The sequence below is a fragment of the Esox lucius genome, chromosome 17 (assembly GCF_011004845.1).
Source record: "Esox lucius isolate fEsoLuc1 chromosome 17, fEsoLuc1.pri, whole genome shotgun sequence".
In the NCBI taxonomy this organism is placed as follows: domain Eukaryota; kingdom Metazoa; phylum Chordata; class Actinopteri; order Esociformes; family Esocidae; genus Esox; species Esox lucius.
In genome coordinates this window covers 29,657,055-29,676,809 of record NC_047585.1, presented here as the reverse complement: position 1 = coordinate 29,676,809, position 19,755 = coordinate 29,657,055, and the positions used below count along the sequence as shown (strand labels likewise).

The following is a 19,755-nucleotide window of genomic DNA, read 5'->3' as shown; positions in this document are numbered from 1 at the left end:
TCCAGCATTTAGATAAATGACACAGCAAATATGGGGTTAAAGTATAGACTGAAAGCGTTAATTAGATTTATGAACCATTTAAGTATTTTACAGTTTCCAAATCAATGCAAGCACAAGAAAGCTGTCAAAGTCTAACCCTGATTGTAGTCTTTGCATTTGTATTTGGAGTCTGTTGCTTGTGTCTGACATGAGGAGCGAAACGTTTCAGTGCAATTTAAGAGGCTGAAATAAATTGATCAGATTAATAGCCAAAGCATGAAGAAACAAGAAGAAAACAAGAAAGAAATCATTGGAGAGCAATGGCAAATCACCTAGTAGACCTAGGAAGATCCCAAAAACAAAACAGAACAGCCTAAAAACTATAACTGATAGAGTCAGCTAGATTCTGGAAAAAATAATTGTGGACCGATGAGACAAAGATTCTTCTGGTCTGTGTACAAAATGTGCTCTAATTTGTAAATACTTTTTTTGATTCAAAAATGTAAGTTGACAGTGTGTAATTCATATTTGTTTCAATCTGAAGTGGTGGAATACAGAGTCAAAAGAAACAAGACATCTGTCACTGTACTTTTGGAGTTCACTGTATATATGTATATTGTAAACATATGATGTGTATGAATCAAGTGATGCTGTATGAATTAAACTATAATGTGGTTTTAGTTAGTAAGCACTTTACCAACTACCAACCAACCTATCATTAGTACAGTAAAATACAAAAAATAAAACCCCTACCTTAACTGAATTTCATTCAGACATAAAATAAGTCTCATTATGGTTGCATTTAGTTTTTGTTGTTATGGTATTATACTGTGATATTACACTGTACCACTTTTAATTTAAAAGAATTGCAGTTGTTGTACTGTAAAATGAGGTAAAGAATTTCAGCTACTGAGAAATTCACAGCAACCCCTTAATGTACAGTGCATCAAGCTACTTGTTCATTGGCTGATCAGATTCTGATCTCATCTCTGAGTCATTGGGTTACACCCAATATCTGGACCTTGCTGCCAAGGTTTGCCTTGTCTTCTCAATCATAGACGAAGGACGTTGCATTAAGACCACACATAATTTCCAAAATAAAATAAAAACTGGTGGGGGCACCGTAAAAAGTGACCGGTGCATTTCCTGACAATATCAAAAAGAAAACCTCTATTGATCACCAACTAACATGTCAGGGGGTATATCCTAATAAAGTGGTTCTCAAACCTCTGCTCAGGGACTCTCAGCCGTTTCATGTATTTGATCTATTCCACAGCTAACACACCTTGTCAACTAGTCATCAATACCTGGAATAGGTCAATCCAGTGAGCTAGTTCAGAGCTACAAAGAAAATGTGACACATCTGGGGGGTCCCAGAAGAGAGCTTTGAGAACCAGTGAGTGCTGAGCCTTACCTTGTGCTTAAAGCACATACAAAAGCACAGGGTGTACAGCAAAGATAACCACAGAATCTTATCTCTTACCATAGAACAGTAAGGCACATACGTCTGACATTCAGTCAACCATGATCATCTTCCCCTTAAGTTGTAGCAAACACCCAAACTGACAATATTTACCAAATGGTGTGTGAGAGGTTTGAAATGAGATTTTAAGCCCAGGTCTAAATAACGTTAACGATTCATCCCCAAAAATACGTTTCATGAACTTGTGGGAGTAACTAACAGACCCTAACTGGCAGGGGTGGGATGTCTCTGGGTGTGTTTCTGCCATCCTGACCATGGTTCACCTCTACTGAAACCTCTGGCTACTTGACCACAAGAGGTGGGACAAGATTGGGGGAGAAGCTTTCCCTTCTCTCCAGTCTGGCCAAATGGCTGTCTTCTCCCAGCTTAAAGCTCTTACTGGAAGAGAACTGCAAACACTGCCATCGATCAGACCAGGATCTGCTGACTCCAGCCTCTCAACAACCACTCCCAACTCATAAACAGACTGGCTGTGGTGGGTTTAGGCCCAGAGCTCTGAGATAGAGAGAGAGAAAGAGTGTGTTTGTGTCTGTGTCTGCACACACAAAAAACGAGAAGAAAGAGACATCAAACGTTAACTTTTCTGTTTCCAAGTCACCTATTTTGTCCTTTTCCCAGTAAGAAGAGAAAGAGGTGAGAAAGAAGTAGTGAGAGAACTGAAAAGGGATAAGAGAGAAGAGTAAGAAGTCAAAGAGAGAGTGTGACAACCGAGAGAGAGTGAGAAAGAGAATTGAGAGAGGAGAAAAAGTAATGATAGAGTGACGGAAGAGTGAGAGAAACAGTGAAATTGAAAGAGAAAACAGTGAGAAAGACGAGAATTTGAGAAAGTGAGAAAGTCGAGTGAGAGTGAGATCGAAAGAGGAGAGAAAGAAAAGAGTAAGACAGGAGAGAGAGGCTGCATTACACAGATCAGATGACCTCTGCAGTACTTCCTACTGCACACTACAGTATTAAGCCTCCACAAAAGCTTTGGGACCAGGGGAGAATATATAGGCCAGTATACTGCACACCATGCAACCCAGGTACAGGCACAGGTTCAAACACTCAAACAGCTGAGCTCAACATACCCCACACCGATGACAGGCACAGCCCAGTTCACACAGTCAAACAATCCACTGCCATCAGAGCCCCACATACATACGAAAGAAACACTGAGTACAAAACGTATTTCAAACACAAAACTTTATACACATCGATAGACATTTAGAGACGGAAACCGGACAGAAAAAAACACCTTTACAATGAGACGCCAAATGGCCTTCAGTCAAACACAAACTCACAAACACACACACAGGGACTGTGCGTTGGTCGCGCACGTCTGAGGGAAACACTGAGAGGGAGCATTTGGGCAACAAGAATGAGGTTTCCTGAGACAGGAGTGTCCTGAAATCTAATTGGATTAAAAACAGCAAGTGGTGGCTGCAGAGCGGTCTGGGAAAGACTAAATGAATTCACTGCATTATAACCGTCCTCTCCTTTACTCACTCGTTTCCTCCTTCACTACATATTTCTCCCTCTGCTGTCTTTTAGACAGGCAAGGCTAACTGATGGCAAGCCTAACTGATGGCAAGGCTAACTGAAATATCCTGTCAAAGAATAGTCGCATGCATACAGTACAGATGCAAACCGTCACATATTAGGGTTTTATAACTCAATTATCTTCACAATAATCCAAATGTGCCTTTCAGGTTTATACAACATATCTGTAGATGTTGTCCTAGTAACCTCAAACAATCAAACTCCTAAAACCTCTACAAAGAGTTGTTTCATTGTCCCCCAAAGGTTTTGTCTGATTCCTGCATAGTTTAGTTGGTAGAGAATGGCACTTACAACATCAGGACTTGGGGTTTGATTCCCACAGGGGGCCAGTATGAAAATGTATGCACTCACTTTTCTAAGTCGCACTAGATAAAAGCAACTGCTAAATTATTAAAATGTAAATGTAATTCCCAGGTGGTCCCAAGGATTTCCCCAGGGACTTTTTACTTCTTGGAAGTAGTTTCATGGTCCCAGGAGGTTTCTGTGTAGTCGCCAGCATGTTCCTGATGGTTGCACAGTAAAGCCCAAGGAACACACACCCTAGTTTCATTACACATCACCCCCTGTTACTGTTGCCAAGCCAATCTAGATCATGATTGGTTAACAGCTAATCCATTAACAACATTTTGTCTTTTGGCAATGTTAGAGACAGCCACACAAACACTTTAATATGCATGATTACAGCATGTATTCATGCAGGGGACTATGCTTTCTCTTGCATAAAAAAATAAATTAGAAATTTGGTTAATGAAAGATTGTACTTGTATTCATTGACAATTCAAAGTGAATCTCTGCTCCATTAAAAATATACCCAAGAAAAACTATTATGCAGTATTTACATTAGTAATTCAGTAGTAACATTAAAACAGAATGATATGACCATAAACTAACCAACTATACTATAAAACCAAACTCAAATTGCAGAAATAAATACATTAAATTATTTAGTAAATAGTCAGTGCAGTTGGCACACCTATATAATACAGAGACAATGTACTGTACATTTGTAGGAATTATCTGTCATTCTAAAGACTTTGTGGTGCAGTGGAGATCACCATACTCCAAAACAAGAAGTTGGGAGTGGCATTACAAAGTTACTACCAAGTGATCGTGTCAATTTCAATCATAACGATTTACAGTTTTTACACTTCTTTTTAAACCACATATCACTAATTTTTTTTAACCTGTATTTAGAATGCCTTTGGCCACATGGGCTCATCACATGACAAAACCTCTAAGGGACCCTGACAAAATATCCAGGGAATGTTCCCTTTAACATCACAGAATGTCCCCCAGATAACTTCTTGTCGGATTCCTTTAATGGTTCTAATGCAAATGTCACTGAATGTCTTTAAGACAACTCTTGTTTACAGGGATGCTATGTGTTGTTTTATCTAACTCTCCTGCACTCTTTCCCATGAGACTAAACTGTAGCCCTACACACTGTAAAATAATGGTTGACTACAGTACTTAGTAAGGGTTATTTAGTAACCATATTTTATGCTATATAGCCTTGATTCCAGTGATTCCAGTTAACACGTTTCACTACAGGTTCCCTGGACACTGCCAAGAATGGACTTCATTCTAATAGTAATCATGACTTATGTAATCACGTATTGTAGGATCATGAATGTATAAAGGCTATTCTAGTCATATACTACGTATTACCAGACACTGCTGTGATTTGACACAACCAAAACAGCCAGTCACTATTCTCTCCCAGCATGCCCATGGATAAAGAGTAAGAGAGCAGACCAGGTTTTAATTCCAGGCATATTGATTGGGGCCTGTGCATGTAGACCATATGGTCCTGGAGATGCCATGGGACCTGGGACTTCACATGCACCAACAAACCCAATCACCCAGAGTGGCCCTGTTCCTGTACACAGCACCTACGTAAGGATGTAGTCACACTGAACTTGTACACACACACTTACATACCACACACACTTACACACACACACACACACACACACACACACACACACACAAACAACCCAATCTGAAGGTCTCATGACTGATTTGCTGCAAAGCTACTGCAAGTTTCAACATCCACAATAGAAGCGTTGAAGAGAAATATATACACTGTATGCAGACAGAGAAGGCAGGATGCAGCTGCAGAGACGACCAAAGAGAGAGAGGGAGAGAGAGAGAGAGAACTGAGGGAGGGGGAGACATGCAGTGGAGCGGTGAAGGAGGGATGTGGAGGGGGCATGCAGGGATACAGGGACAGCAGCAAGAGAGGCCATAGTGGAAGTAAAAGAAGGAGAGAAAGAAACAAAGAGAGGGGAGTAATGGAGAACATGCAGTTAAGGAGAAAGCAAGGGAGAGGGGGGAGGGAGGGGAATGAGGGGGTGTTGGGGGAGAAGGAGGAATGCAGAAGAAAACCCTGAGAGCTGCAGAGGGGATAGAGCCAAAGCAGAGATGGATGGGCAGACACAAGGAGAGAGGGAGGGAGGGAGGGAGGGAGGGAGGGAGGGAGGGAGGGAGGGAGGGAGGGAGGGAGGGAGGGAGGGAGGGAGGGAGGGAGGGAGGGAGGGAGGGAGAGGGAGGGAGAGAGGGAGGGAGGGAGGGCTAGGCAGCATGCAGCAGAGAAAGAGTGAAAAAGGAGGAGATGACAGAGGGCTAAGCAGGGGAAGCAATGAAGAGTAGGTCATCGAGAGAGTGGGGAGTATCCCTATAGGATACATTATAGTATCATTGCTGGGAGGAGTATCCCTATAGGATACATTATAATATCACAGCTGTGAGGAGTATCCCTATAGGATACATTATAATATCACAGCTGGGACGAGTATCCCTATAGGATACATTATAATATCACAGCTGGGAGGAGTATCCCTATAGGATACATTATAATATCACAGCTGGTGGGTGTATCCCTATAGGATACATTATAATATCACAGCTGGTGGGTGTATCCCTATAGGATACATTATAGTATCATTGCTGGGAGGAGGACAAAATACTGCACCTCAAACCAAACCTTATTCATGACTTTTTTCTGAATGATACTCATTAACACATGATTGACCTTCGCAAACAGAAACATATACGTGTCAAGCCATCCAGAACTGGCAGTCACATTATGGTCTCCAAAGTAAACTGTAAACGCAACCTTCCAGCCAACATTTACACAACCACACGCTCTATTATGCTAACACATCATTATCCCCTGGCTTCCTCTTTCCCTCCCTCCCCAGAAAACACATGTAGAAATACATAGGCGGTCAAACTCCACGGAGCATCGTCTCCATCTAGATGTCCTGAGCGGTATGGTTCGCCCCCCCCCCACCCCCCCACCCCCCACAGTAGAGGAGGATGCTGTGTCATCAGACACTAAGGACTCAGACAGAGCACTAAAGCCTGGCCCTTACTCTAATTTACTACAAAGAGAGAGAGAGAGAGATAGAGAGAGAGGGGAAAGACGAGAGGGCATTATGTCATAACTCCCTATTCACAAATGTAGCCTGTTTAAAGCACATTAAGTCATGTGCATGGGACCGAGCTGTAGTTAATGACACCAGGGTATCAAAGACATATTCTGGACATTGTCTCTGTGGGGATCAGCATGCAGCCAATGTAAATGAGCAGTCAGTCACTGTGCTACTTGGTCAGTCTACCACTCAGTCAGTCCGATCCTCAATCAGTCTGAAACTGGTTCATTTAGGGACTGCGATAGCCTGCCACAAGCGGGCTGGTTACACCATTTGTCCTCATGAAGTCGTCAACTAGGTAGGACTTCCTATGACTTAAAGAAGGTTCCCATCTGGTTCATTATTTACCTGTTCCAACAACACACTGCAGGTGGCAGTATGCATCCTTTCAGTCTGCCAACTTAGAAAAATGGAGATGGTCTTAATGGTGCTGCCTGTGCTGTCAATAAACCATCAAACAATCAATCAATAAAAAGTATTTTATAAAGCCCTTTATATCAGCAGGTCAGAAAGTGCTTTTACAGATATCCAGCCAATACATCCAAAGAGGAAGAACTACTGCTAGATAAAACAATACATTTGTGGGTTTTATTAAACCAATGTGGAAAGACAGGTCCTGGGTGACTGACTCTTTATAGATATGTTGTGTATGGCTCATCAAAGAACCAACTTATTTCTGGTTTGTCAAAGACGCTAAAATAGTTTCCCTATGAAATAGTTCTCAAGAACCGTATTTTGTTCCAAATTGCACTTCCAACATGTACCCCAGTTATATGCAATTGTGACTAGATCAATTGTATTCTTAAGATGAGCTCCTTCATTCACTTGGTCATTGTACCAGACCTCATGGCATTGGTATACTGTTGGCTGTCATGCCATGTCATGGCCGACAAAGGCTTGGTTGTATGGAGCACAACCCTGCTGAACGGATATGGCTAAAGCTACAGAATTCGGAGGTCCCCAACCTTTTCCTTTTCCCCAATAAGTCAAAGTAAAAAACTTAAGGGCTATCAATAGCACTGAATTGTTTTACATTAAATATCCTTGAGGTCAAATTGAGACAATTCTATCAGTCAGTATAACATAGAAAGGTATATACATAAGAAATAGGTGGAAAGGTATTATTTATGTTTTTATGATTTCGCAAACGCCACAACCATTGCTATAGGCTATGTATGCTGTACAGAACAACAAATAATGCTGTATCATCAAGTTAAACAATTCTCGGTAGCTTCCAGGCAGGACATGTCTGACCCACATACACTGAGGTACCTACCTACGCTGCACAACTTCAAATGAACCTCATCTCCTGCACACACTGTCACACACACGCACTGTCACACTAACACATAAATGCACGCGTAAGCTTACACATATGCACACACACACACACACACACAAACAGTAACACACATACTTTCTTCCTGTGTGAGTCCTGAGCCCTAATCACTCCAGACATTTTAGATGTCCATGCATTCCTCTCCTCCATCAGAGCCAGGAGAGAACAGGAACTGCAACGCCTGCACTTCTCCCTGCCTGGGCCAGCCCCCACTGCCCCCTCCAATCCCACCCCCACCACCCCCTTCCACGTACACGCAGCATGACGACTGTCATCAGATTACACTGCAGCTGACAGCCACACATGTGCACAGACGCACAAATACCAAACAGGAACGGCCAACCAGCTAACACACTTGGATGTGGGGGGGGGGGGGGGGGGAGATTGATGGTGGAGTAAGGGGAGTGGGATGAGGAACCTGAAGAGAGGAGGCAGCGAGAGAGAAGAGGTGGACACAGATGACAGGGAGGATGCGCTATTGAGGCGACACATGAATATTCATGTGGGGGCTCTCATAGGTGATAAAAGGAGAAGGTGTGGATGGGAGAGAGGAGGAGGGACAAGGCAGCACAGTGCGGTGGCCGAGTAGGAGGCTCACACATACACACACACACGCTTGAATCAAAGGTAATAGACCTTGGCAGAACAAAGTGAGAGGCGTTACATTATACACGCAAGCACAGACACACTCATTCATTCACACGCACGTACACAGGGATGTAGCGAATTGACTGAGACAGACTTTGCTCCAGACAAGTGTGTGAAGGACCCCACGGTACCCCTGAGGAAGAGTCTACTATCTCCATTGCTCCACCAAGACAAGCATAAGAGAGGCTCGGGCAAAGGGGAGGGGGGGGGTGACAGATGAACTTCTAGTCTAACCCTACACAGCCTAGTAAAGTTTTGCCCTGCCTCCAGTCTAGCCCGACCCTACACAGCCTAGTAAAGTTTGGCCCTGCCTCCAGTCCAGCCCGACCCTACACAGTCTAATAAAGTTTGGCCCTGCCTCCAGTCCAGCCCGACCCTACACAGCCTAGTAAAGTTTTGCCCTGCCTCCAGTCTAGCCCAACCCTACACAGCCTAGTAAAGTTTGGCCCTGCCTCCAGTCCAGCCCGACTCTACACAGCCTAGTAAAGTTTTGCCCTGCCTCCAGTCTAGCCCGACCCTACACAGCCTAGTAAAGTTTTTCCCTGCCTCCAGTCCAGCCCGACCCTACACAGTCTAATAAAGTTTGGCCCCGCCTCCAATCCAGCCCAACCTGTCATTTTGAAGTCGCTGAATTCAGGAAGGTATTTGTGACATGCATTAACGTTTTACATGACAAATGGTATAAAACTAATGTAAAACATTATTTCAAGTACTAAATACAAATATCTGTTGTCTTCAATTGAACCCAACCCTGGTCTTCCGCTTCCCCTCCGCTCCGCGGCCTCACCCAGGAAACAGGCAGCTTCTCACCTCTACCACACTCAAGGTGCAGCTAGTAGCTGGTTTGTCCTCTCATCACCTGCCTTGTAAGGACAGATTCTGGCTAGGGTTACGCTGGGTGGTGGAGGTGAAAAGGAGATGGCCCAGGGCTCAAACAGAAAGGGGAATCACTGTTGTGTCCTGGGTTAGCAGGGAAAGCAGCTCTTTGACTTACGCTAAACAATAGTTTTTATGTGCACTGTATACTTACTAAGTAGGATCTAGAGTGCCTTTGGAAACAAAATATTCAGACCCCTCCACGTTCTCTACATTTTGTTGTATGTACAACATTGAAATTGATTAAATATATATGCTTTTCCATCAGCTTATCTCATGTACATAAGTATTCAGAACTTTGCAAATGAAACTCCAAATAGAGCTCACATGCAGATCTCGGTCAGGAAGGTGACCAAGAACCCAATGGCCACTCTCTTAGAGCTTCAGAGTTTCTCTGCAGAGATGGGAGAACCTGGCAGAAGGACAACCATCTCTGCAGCACTCCATCAATCAGGCCTTAATGGTAAAGTGGCTAGACAGAAGCCACTCCTGAGTAAAAGGCATGTGACCTGCCCCCTGAAGGACTCTTAGAGGAAAAATCCTTCTGTTCTGGTGAAACCAAAATCAAACTATTAGGTTTGAATGCCAAGTGGTAAGTCTAATTACTGTTCATCACCTGGCTAGTACCATCCCTGGTGTGAAGCTTGGTGGTGGGAGCCTCACGCGATGGGTATGAATGCTTAGTCACAGGACTGGTAGATAGGTCAGGATTGAGGGATGAATGAAAACAGCAAAATACAGAGAAGTCCTTGAAGAAAACCTGAACTAGAGCACATAGAACCTCAGATAAGGGGCAAATATCAGAACAGGTCTGTGAATGTCCTTGAGTGGCCCAGCCAAAGCCAGAACTTGAACACCACTGAATATTTGTGGGGAGACCTAAAGATTGCAGTTCACTGAATTGCTTCCCATCCAATCTGACAGATCTTGAGAGGATACAAATGGGAGAAATGGGAGAAACCAAATCCAGGTGTGCAAAGCTGGTTGAAGCACATCCAAGAACACTCAGAACTGTGATTGCAGCCTAGGATGTTTTAAAAAAAGTTATGAATGAAGACTCTGAATGCTTGTCTAAATAAAGGGGTCAGTAGATTTTCTAATTTCACTGCATATAATAACTAGACTGAATCATGATATCATGGGGTTGTGATATTTTGAACTGGGAGTTTTCTGGTTTGAATCTGTAAGAGATTGCTAGTAATTTGCTAGTAAAAGATTGCTAGTAGTAGATTTGCTAGTAATTATTCTGCAGAAGAAAATAGCTTTAGCTATATAGGAAAAGTGTCCCTCCAATGTCCCAGATACTGCAGTACATAGCGCAGGACTTACAACTTGTTTAGTGTCAGACAGACCTTCTCTTTCATGATGATCTAATGCAGGTTTCTAAAAACTTCTCCTCAGGGATCACCAACCATTCCACATATATTTTAATAATTCCAGAGCAAGCACATTTGAGTGAACTGCCTCAACAAATTACCACACCCTTGATTAGGTGAATCAGATGAGCAAGGACAGTTCTGCAACATATTGTGAAAGTTCGAGCAGTTCCAGGGAGATGTTTGAGAACCATTCATCTGATAGGTTAGCCAGACTGTGAGATCCACTAGCCTACACTCTGAACACTGCTGTACATGACACAAAAATCCTATTCTTCGCTCCTGGTAATTTTAGGACCTCAGAAAAAGACAAAGGATTTATGAATTTAGCTGGACACTTTGGTAAATATAAACAAATTTAAAGACTGCAATTTTATTATAATCAATTACTATAAGGATGTGCTAGGCTTACCATCTGCAGGAAATTGAGGGAAACACATATGCCAAACCTACAAGTACAATTGACATTTTACTAATTTAGTAGATGCTGTTATCTAGAGCAACTTACAGTTAGTGCATTTATCTTAAGATAGCTGTGTGGAACAGCTTCCCAACTCACTAACAGTAAGTACATTTTACACAATGAAGTAGCTACCAGCAGAGTCAGTGCTAGAAAAAAAGCAAAGTGAGCGCATTAGTTCACGAAATTATGTTAAATCACGCCCACACACACACACATTCATGCCTACAAAAACCCAGACACACACACAAAATCACCCATACACACGCACACACATTCAAATGAACAAAAATCCAGGCATTCACACACAGACACAATTACCTAAACAAAATCCAAGACACACACACACATTAACCTACACAAAAACCCAGACAGAAACATAAGTTCACCTAAACAAAAACCCAGACACACCCATATTCTTCTCAACTAAAAACCCAGACACAAAACCACACATTCCACAACACAGAAACCTTGACACACACACACACACGCACACACACACGTGCAGATCATCTGCTTCGGCAGAACACATGATTTCAGCAAGCGATTTTCCTCACTGCAAATTAAATGAGCAGGAGCACTGATAGGACATATCCTGAGACCCATTCGTCCCGTCTCTGCTGCCAGCATCCACCAGCACATTTACAGTAAGTGCATCAACACAGCATCAATCAACACATAAGACTACATAAGCATTACCAAAGAGCCCTGCAGTCCAGAGCTCCAGACCTTCACTGCAGAGTTGTCGGATCCAGCTGCATCTTCCAGGTAACTGTGCAAGCCAGAGCATGCATAACGTATCTACGAAGATCAACGTGAACCTTAATAAGCACTGACTGTCGCCTCTTACAGTGGTCAAGCTATTCCAAGAGCAATACTACACCTCAAGGTCATCTTTGCTGTGGACTCTGTGTCGTATTCCTCAAGCCTAGATCAACAAAGTGCAAGGCAAAACTCTACCTAGTCTACCGTGAGTGGACCTTTCCCCTTCTGAATCAGGTTTCTTAGAGACACGTAAGGGCTCGGCTTTAAGCAGTATGTAGCACGATCCAAATGATCTGAGTATGGTGACAGTACTAACCCCACCCTCGGGATGTAGATGAGTTTGTTATGCCCAGCCCTGAGTGGGATCGAGTGGTGCAGGAACTCACTTTCTCATTCATATAATAGGGGTCCAAGTCCTCCAATGGAACGGCCACCAGCCCGTTGGGGATGTCCCCGTAAATGAAGGGGAGGGACTTCCCTGCCTCCAGATCTCCGTTGGGCTGGAGTTCATCCTCGTCATCATCACGGTGACTGCTGTCAGTCTTGGGCTTGGGCTTTTTGATCTTAAGCTGGAACTGGCGCTCCTCGATGGCAAGGAGCGATTCGCGGGTGAACTCCCTGAAGCTGTCAGGTCCTGGGGGTGGAAGACCAGCCGCGGCCATGTTTTCATCCTACAGCTAGTTCCACTTTATTTGTGTTTCATCCAGGACATCCGGCTCTGAGATATGGAAAGAAAGAGACCAAAGTAGGGTTGTGTGTGTGTGGAGGGGTCAGAGAAAGGAGATATATGCAAGGGAGATTGAGTGTTTCCAAATTGAAACATTGATAATAATCGTGCCGGACACATTACATAGAATACAATCAAAAGGATCAAAACTAACATCTCAAAAAGGTTTCCTTTATTAGTTTGAAATTAATAAGGTAGAAATAATAAAAGGTTAATTCAATGTTTGACATTTTTATAATTCCTCATGCCAATTTTAAACAGGACTAATTGCTGGGTTATGTTCTCTTTGTCTCACTGTGTGACTGTTGGTATGTCTGTGTGTCTTTGAGACTTGGTGGAATTTTCGACCTCTGTCAGAGAGGGATCCAACAAAGCAAGCCATCCAGACTAGAGGATGTGCAATCATTCGGAACCTGAGCTAGACACTCTCTCCCTTCTCTCTCAAAACGATAAAGGCCACATAAATCAGGGCTGCCTTTGCAGAGCTCACAGAGAGCTGTGACTCCAATCTGCTTTATTCATTCATGGTGGCGCTGACACTGGCATGCTGATGACCTTGCTGACCCTACAGGGAGAACAATGAATGGCCACCTTCAGTCCTCTGTGTCCCTGTGACTGTGTGTTGCATGGGTTCTTCCCTTGTCCCAGGTGACCTGTCCTGTTTCTGGAGGGAAGTAGCAGTATTAAGTGACTTTTTTGGCATTATCCCAAGCAAGGAATTTGGGGACTTTGTGTAAAGTTTATATATTTATATATATATATATATATATATATATATATATATATATATATATATATATATATATATATATAGTATCTCTCAAAAGTGAGTACACCCCTGACATTTTTGTAAATATATGAGTATATCTTTTCATGTGCCAACACTGAAGAAATGACACTTTGCTACAATGTAAAGTAGTGAATGTACAGCTTGTATAACAGTGTACATTTGCTTTCCCCTCAAAATAACACAACACACAGCCATTAATGTCTAAACTGCTGGCAACAGAATTGAGTACACCCCTAAGTGAAAATGTCCAAATTGGGCCCAAAGTGTCAATATTTTGTGTGGCCACCATTATTTTCCAGCACTGCCTTAACCCTCTTGGGCATGGAGTTCACCAGAGCTTCACAGATTGCCCCTGGAGTCCTCTTCCACTCCTCCATGACGACATCACAGAGCTGGTGGATGTTAGAGACCTTGCGCTCCTCCACCTTCCGTTTGAGGATGCCCCACAGATGCTCAATAGAGTTTAGGTTTGGAGACATGCTTGGCCAGTCCATCATCTTTACCCTCAGCTTCTTTAGCAAGACAGTGGTTGTCTTGGAGGTGTGTTTGGGGTCGTTATCATGTTGGAATACTGCCCTGCGGCCCAGTCTCCGAAGGGAGGGGATCATGCTCTGCTTCAGTATGTCACAGTACATGTTGGCATTCATGGTTCCCTCAATGAACTGTAGCTCCCCAGTGCCGGCAGCACTCATGCAGCCCCAGAGTATGACACTCCCACCACCATGCTTGACTGTAGGCAAGACACACTTGTCTTTGTACTCCTCACCCAGTTGCCGCCACACACGCTTGACACCATCTGAACCGAATAATCCATGTCCTTAGTCTGCTTGTCTTCAGCAAACTGTTTGTGGGCTTTCTTGTGCATCATCTTAAGAAGAGGCTTCCTTCTGAGAAGACAGCCATGCAGACCAATTTGATGCAGTGTGCAGAGTATGCTCTGAGCACTGACAGGCTGACCCCCCACCCCTTCAACCTCTGCAGCAGTGCTGGCAGCACTCACATCTATTTCCCAAAGACAACCTCAGGATATGACGCTGAGCATGTGCACTCAACTTCTTTGGTCGACCATGGCGAGGCCTGTTCTGAGTGGAACCATTTCTGTTAAACTGCTGTATGGTCTTGGTCACCATGCTGCAGTTCAGTTTCAGGGCATTGGCAATCTTCTTATAGCCTAGGCCCTCTTTATGTAAACCAACAATTCTTTTTTTCAGATCCTCAGAGAGTTCTTTGCCATGAGGTGCCATGTTGAACTTCCAGTGACCAGTATGAGGGAGTGGGAGAGCGATGACACCAAATTGAACACACCTGCTCCCAATTCACACCTGAGACCTTGTAACACTTCACTTAGGGGTGTACTCACTTTTGTTGCCAGCCGTTTAGACATTAATGGCTGTGTGTTTAGTTATTTTGAGGGGACAGCAAATTTACACTTTTATACTAGCTGTACACTCACTACTTTACATTGTAGCAAAGAGTAATTTCTTCAGTGTTGTCACATGAAAAGATTTACTCAAATATTTACAAAGATGTAAGGGGTGTACTCACTTTTGTGAGATACTGTATATATATATATATATATATATACATATATGCAAGGGGTTCTAATATATTTCAGTACACCTGTAGGATATTTACAGCATATATACAGCATATATATATATATATATATATATATATATATATATATATATATATATATATATATATATATAGATAGATAGATAGATAGATGGAAAAACATATTTTATCTGATCTGATATACACACAAAAATAACGATTCCTCACAGGGTCTGTAGAAAAAATTACGGGTCTATGTGGAACCCTAATGAATAAAAGAACACTGTGCTCTTCAATGACCACAAAACGGTTCTTAGCTCTTATTGGGATAATTAAAACAGAGGGAAAGTGACTAATATTATATTCAAAAGCCTGGTTTGCTCACAGATCTTTTCATGCAATTATGAAGCTCATTCCAGTTTATAGAATTTGTGGTGTGATGCAATGCAGTTATGTATTGCACATGACTCTATGACGGTGTCTTGTGAAAGTGTCACAGTTGGTTTTGTGTGAATAAAAAACAGTTGATGCCTCTCGGTTCATGAACAGCCAGTAAAACGGTATGATTCCTCAACATGATTTACAAAGAGACTTTTAGACTAAGAAATGTTATTCATAGGACCATTCTCCATAAAATTACTAAAAAGAACCATTAAAAGGGCGTCTACATAGTCTGAAAAAGGCTAGTAACCATAGGGGATAGCTGTTCTGGTGCCATATAAAACCTTTTTTAATGGTTAGGAAAACCTTTTTAATGGCTTAGGAAAATGTAATTTATAGTACCACACAGATTTCATTTAGATCACTGTGAAGATAGTACTTCTTGGAAGAAGCAAAAATGTGTATAATTAATTAATAAATCATGGGTCATTGTGTTCACACAACTACACACCTAGAAAGAGCCTTGAAAATGTTATATTGGGGTTCAGAAGTTTGTCCCTTGGTTCGTTCCAAAATCAAGGTTTCCATGAGTGGATGCCAAGTTGTTGTTTTTTCATTCATAACATGCCATTCCATACCTGGCTCAGGTATATTACGAAGCTGAATTAAGTGATATTGGTTAATGCATACAAACAGAATCAATTGTTTCTATAAATATGAATATTTTGGAGATATTCAAAAAAAAATCCATAATTTGCATTCAGCTGAAAGTTTTAGAGGCGAACTGCCTGATGTACATGATTATCATTGCTGCCACTCGGTTCATAAAATCGATTATTGATATGGTGAACATTTCGAGGCCAAATTCGCGTGCAGCACAGATATGATCAGTTTGAATCAACGTGTGAATATGAATGGAGTGAGGACAAACAAACACGTACAAAATCGTAAAAGAGCCGATTCCCTAAAACGCTGACAGAAGTTGTACCACCAGGAAATTACCAGTACTAATTCAGCGTTTTAAGTAACCCGAACCGGGTGCAACCTCCAAGTCTCCTTTCACAAATGCTAGATCAATTTAGCCAATACGTTCAAGGTGATTCACAAACACCGAAGGATCACAGGACGTATGCGGACCTCATATGCCAACAATGATGGCATAGAGATGTCCCGGCTTTTGTAGGTAATGTGGATACTAAGACTAGGCTAGGCTATTCATTCATTCCTCGTTCCGGCTACAGGTGAACCAAGTCAATAAAATAGCCAACGACATTCCAAGAGCGACGGGACCTTGTTAGACACAACATTTAATTCTAAATTAAATAGTCTTACCGGTACTTACGTGTCTACTCAATCGAAAAGAGTAAATGGTGTAGTCCCGGACATTCGAAATCTATAAGAATGCGTATTTACCAATAACATAATTATTTTAGATGTAGCTACCGACAGACTAATGATTAGTCCATTGTGAGTAGGATTGTTAATCGTATGAAATTGAACCGCGATGATAGAAAACTCCAGTTGCTTCTAGAAGCCGCAGCACCGTCTCATTCGATCGCGCTGCCTGTCGCTGTCCGTTTCAGCACCACTGATGCAGCCTCAAAGGTAGCGCTCGCAATAGTCCTCTACGCGTGTGTCCTCTATGCCAAAAGAGACATCCAAACGCAAAACTCGTCCAGCAGAGTAGCTTGGGCCTGTAAACTGAACTATTTATCACAACTGTTTCAGTTCATGATTGAGTGAGGGGCTAAGGACAATGTAACTGAGAGCATCGGACATCGTGGCGACAGACTTGAAGAGGAGGGGCGGAGGAGAGAAGATCGATTGAGGAGAGAAACGCAACTGGATAGAGTAGTCCGCACGGGCCGACGGAGGGTAGCAGCAGAAAAACATATCCTGTCTTTAGGCCTACACATTAGGGCCTATAGAAAGTGCCTTTGTCATTGCGTTGCAAAATGCCATTGGCACACATAATTAAATAAAACAGCAAATTGCTATATCTTAATTACCCTCGACTGGATTGGTTTTGAATTCTAGCAGTATGGACGACAATAAGTCACGGTATAAAACATACACAAATAAGATATAGTAACCTAGTCTAGACGTAATGTCAATCCTATTGACTTTTAAAGAATATGTCTATTGTGTATTCAGTGTTGTGGCACTAGTCTATGAATGAACGGGTTAGCATATGGGCAAATGGTTAGCATATAGTTAAACACCAGCCAACGATGGAGGTCATTCAGAAAACTGCTCATGTTGCTCCATGTCAGGACAAACATTTATTACAATAGACCTACACGAGGAAATAAGTTGTAATTACTGGCTATTACCTACTATATCTTATATCACCTGCAAAACAGTCAAGCAAACGAAAATGCACACTTTCTTGGCCTATATGTTATAAACCGGTAATAACTTTTCTTCGTTTATCAGTATGACTTTGCATTATAGGCCATGCATGCACTGTTTACACACGCGCGCGCCTTGCCCCCTGTGTGTGGGCCAAAGCCTTTACTAAAATACTGCAGTAGCCTAGAGGATGCTTTTGAGTAGGCTTCTATGAGGCACAAGTCCTTTTGAAAATATGCATGGCTGATGGAAAGTATATGTAATTTCATTAATGTAATTTAACTGGCTTACGCCACAACAACCTCAGCCCATCACCAGAATTAATGGGTATAGGTTAATGTTATAGACTGTTTTGATTAAGTTATTTGTATTCTGCCTAAATACCACTGACTACCGTATTAGGCTACCACACCCGAAAAAGCTGCCTATGTAAGCGATACGGCACCCAACACATTTCCGTGTTATAACACCGTAACGGACATAACTCTATTTGGGGAGGGGGGTGTGTAAAGAAATAAGGATCGGGCGCCGCGGTCCTCATTAAACTAAGGCATAGCCTACCTATCTCACGCAATACCGCCTCAAAATGAGTTGCAAGGGGAGGTATGAAGAAGTTGGGTGGTGGGCATGAAGTAAAACTACAACACAATTATCCTATAGAGTATTAGGGTGTTAATAATAGAAGTTGACTCGAAGCGCATACCTGCACTTTATATGGCGGCATGTATGTCGATGTCATAGCAAACACGCACTGAAGTTTGACGTGCTCCCACTTCCACCATCCCACTGTATGCGTATGTTTTACATTTTGACACACTGAAATGTCATTCTGTTCAGAGCCAGGCCAACACCCAGATATACCTGTCATTCTGCAACAGTTTCCGCAGTATACGCTAATCTATTTCAGCTAAAGACAGTCATCCCTACATGTAACTGAGGTTTCCATCCCTGTTTGCCCAAGCGTTGGCAAGGAGCCCTATCCATAAACGCGAGGATAAAAGATGCTGAGAGGGGGACCGCTCTGCGGCATTGGGGATGCAATGTTGAAGACAGGGAAGTAGCATGATCCATCCATCATCAAAACCTAGCCGGACAAGACAACAGAATATTTACTTACTTTTCACGCATTAACAGAAATCCAGACAGCCGGCACTGAACTGCAGATGTCCAAAATATTCGGGAGAAACTGCGGCTGTCGCCATATTGTTTCTGCTATCTCCCTTCCCAGTGCGTGCGGGTATCCTGCATAATTGATTACTCTCAGCAAATTGTTAGGGAGTGTCGGTAAATGCTTTTGGTTTAAAACGGACCAGGCACCACAGGGGAAAGCAAGCAACATGATTCCTCAAATAAAACAAAGTTACAGAACTAAAAGAATAAATATTAGCATAATTAAGAACTTAATTATTTCTGGTGAGTTTTAGTGGTTTACCTCAAGCTCAGCAAATATAACATAAATTAGAATTGAGTATGGCGTCTAAAAAGCCACCATTAAGGATGTATGATGCTCAGTAATGTGAGTAAAAAGTATGCTATTCCACTAATAAGAAGCCAATCTGATAGTTGGAGTCCTTATATTGAAGATGAAGACTAGACATACCATGTCTTATAATTAAAGGTTCCTTGAAATGCCACACTAGTGGAATCTTTCCCAGTAAATTCTTTTTCTCAAGGAACCCTGCCTGAAAAGTGTTCTATGGAAAAACATTTTAAATGATACATTTCCCATCCAACTTGTAGTTCACTAGTAGAAGTTCACTATTAGAAGTCTCTCGGTGCGTCCTCTTGTAACGAGTGGTTAATTGAGTGGTTAAGTGTGGCTTTACTGTCAGCTTGATTGAATCAGGCTATTCTCATTTGAACTGTCTCATTAACAAGGTGTTATTCACTAGGTGTTTCCGCCCACACAAAATCAAAATCTTATGTATGTAACCCAGGTTCTCTGAGGGAGATCAAGGAGATGTCTCTATGGAACACGTCCAAGTGTATCTATTAGTGAAGCCAAACTTCAGTCTGGGCCTTGAAGCACCCCACCCAGCTATATAA

The 19,755-nt window shown here is 42.4% G+C and overlaps 1 protein-coding gene across 5 annotated transcripts in view; it reads right to left on the bottom strand.

Annotated features, from left to right (window-relative positions):
- LOC105017011 (sodium channel protein type 8 subunit alpha) overlaps positions 1–18,916 on the bottom strand; it is a 63,144-nt gene extending 44,228 nt beyond the window's left edge. For 4 of the 5 annotated variants that reach the window (XM_029114081.2, XM_029114079.2, XM_029114078.2 and 1 more), the window contains exons 1-2: positions 18,827–18,916; positions 12,289–12,620 (exon numbers count right to left, since the gene is read on the bottom strand). In XM_029114081.2, the coding sequence (XP_028969914.1) occupies positions 12,289–12,564 (276 nt within the window). In that variant the 5' untranslated portion in view covers positions 12,565–12,620; positions 18,827–18,916. Of the gene's footprint in view, positions 1–12,288; positions 12,621–16,699; positions 17,077–18,826 lie in introns of those variants that run through there. The other variant, XM_029114077.2, reaches the window with a different exon arrangement.
- Positions 18,917–19,755: the final 839 nt, after the last annotated feature.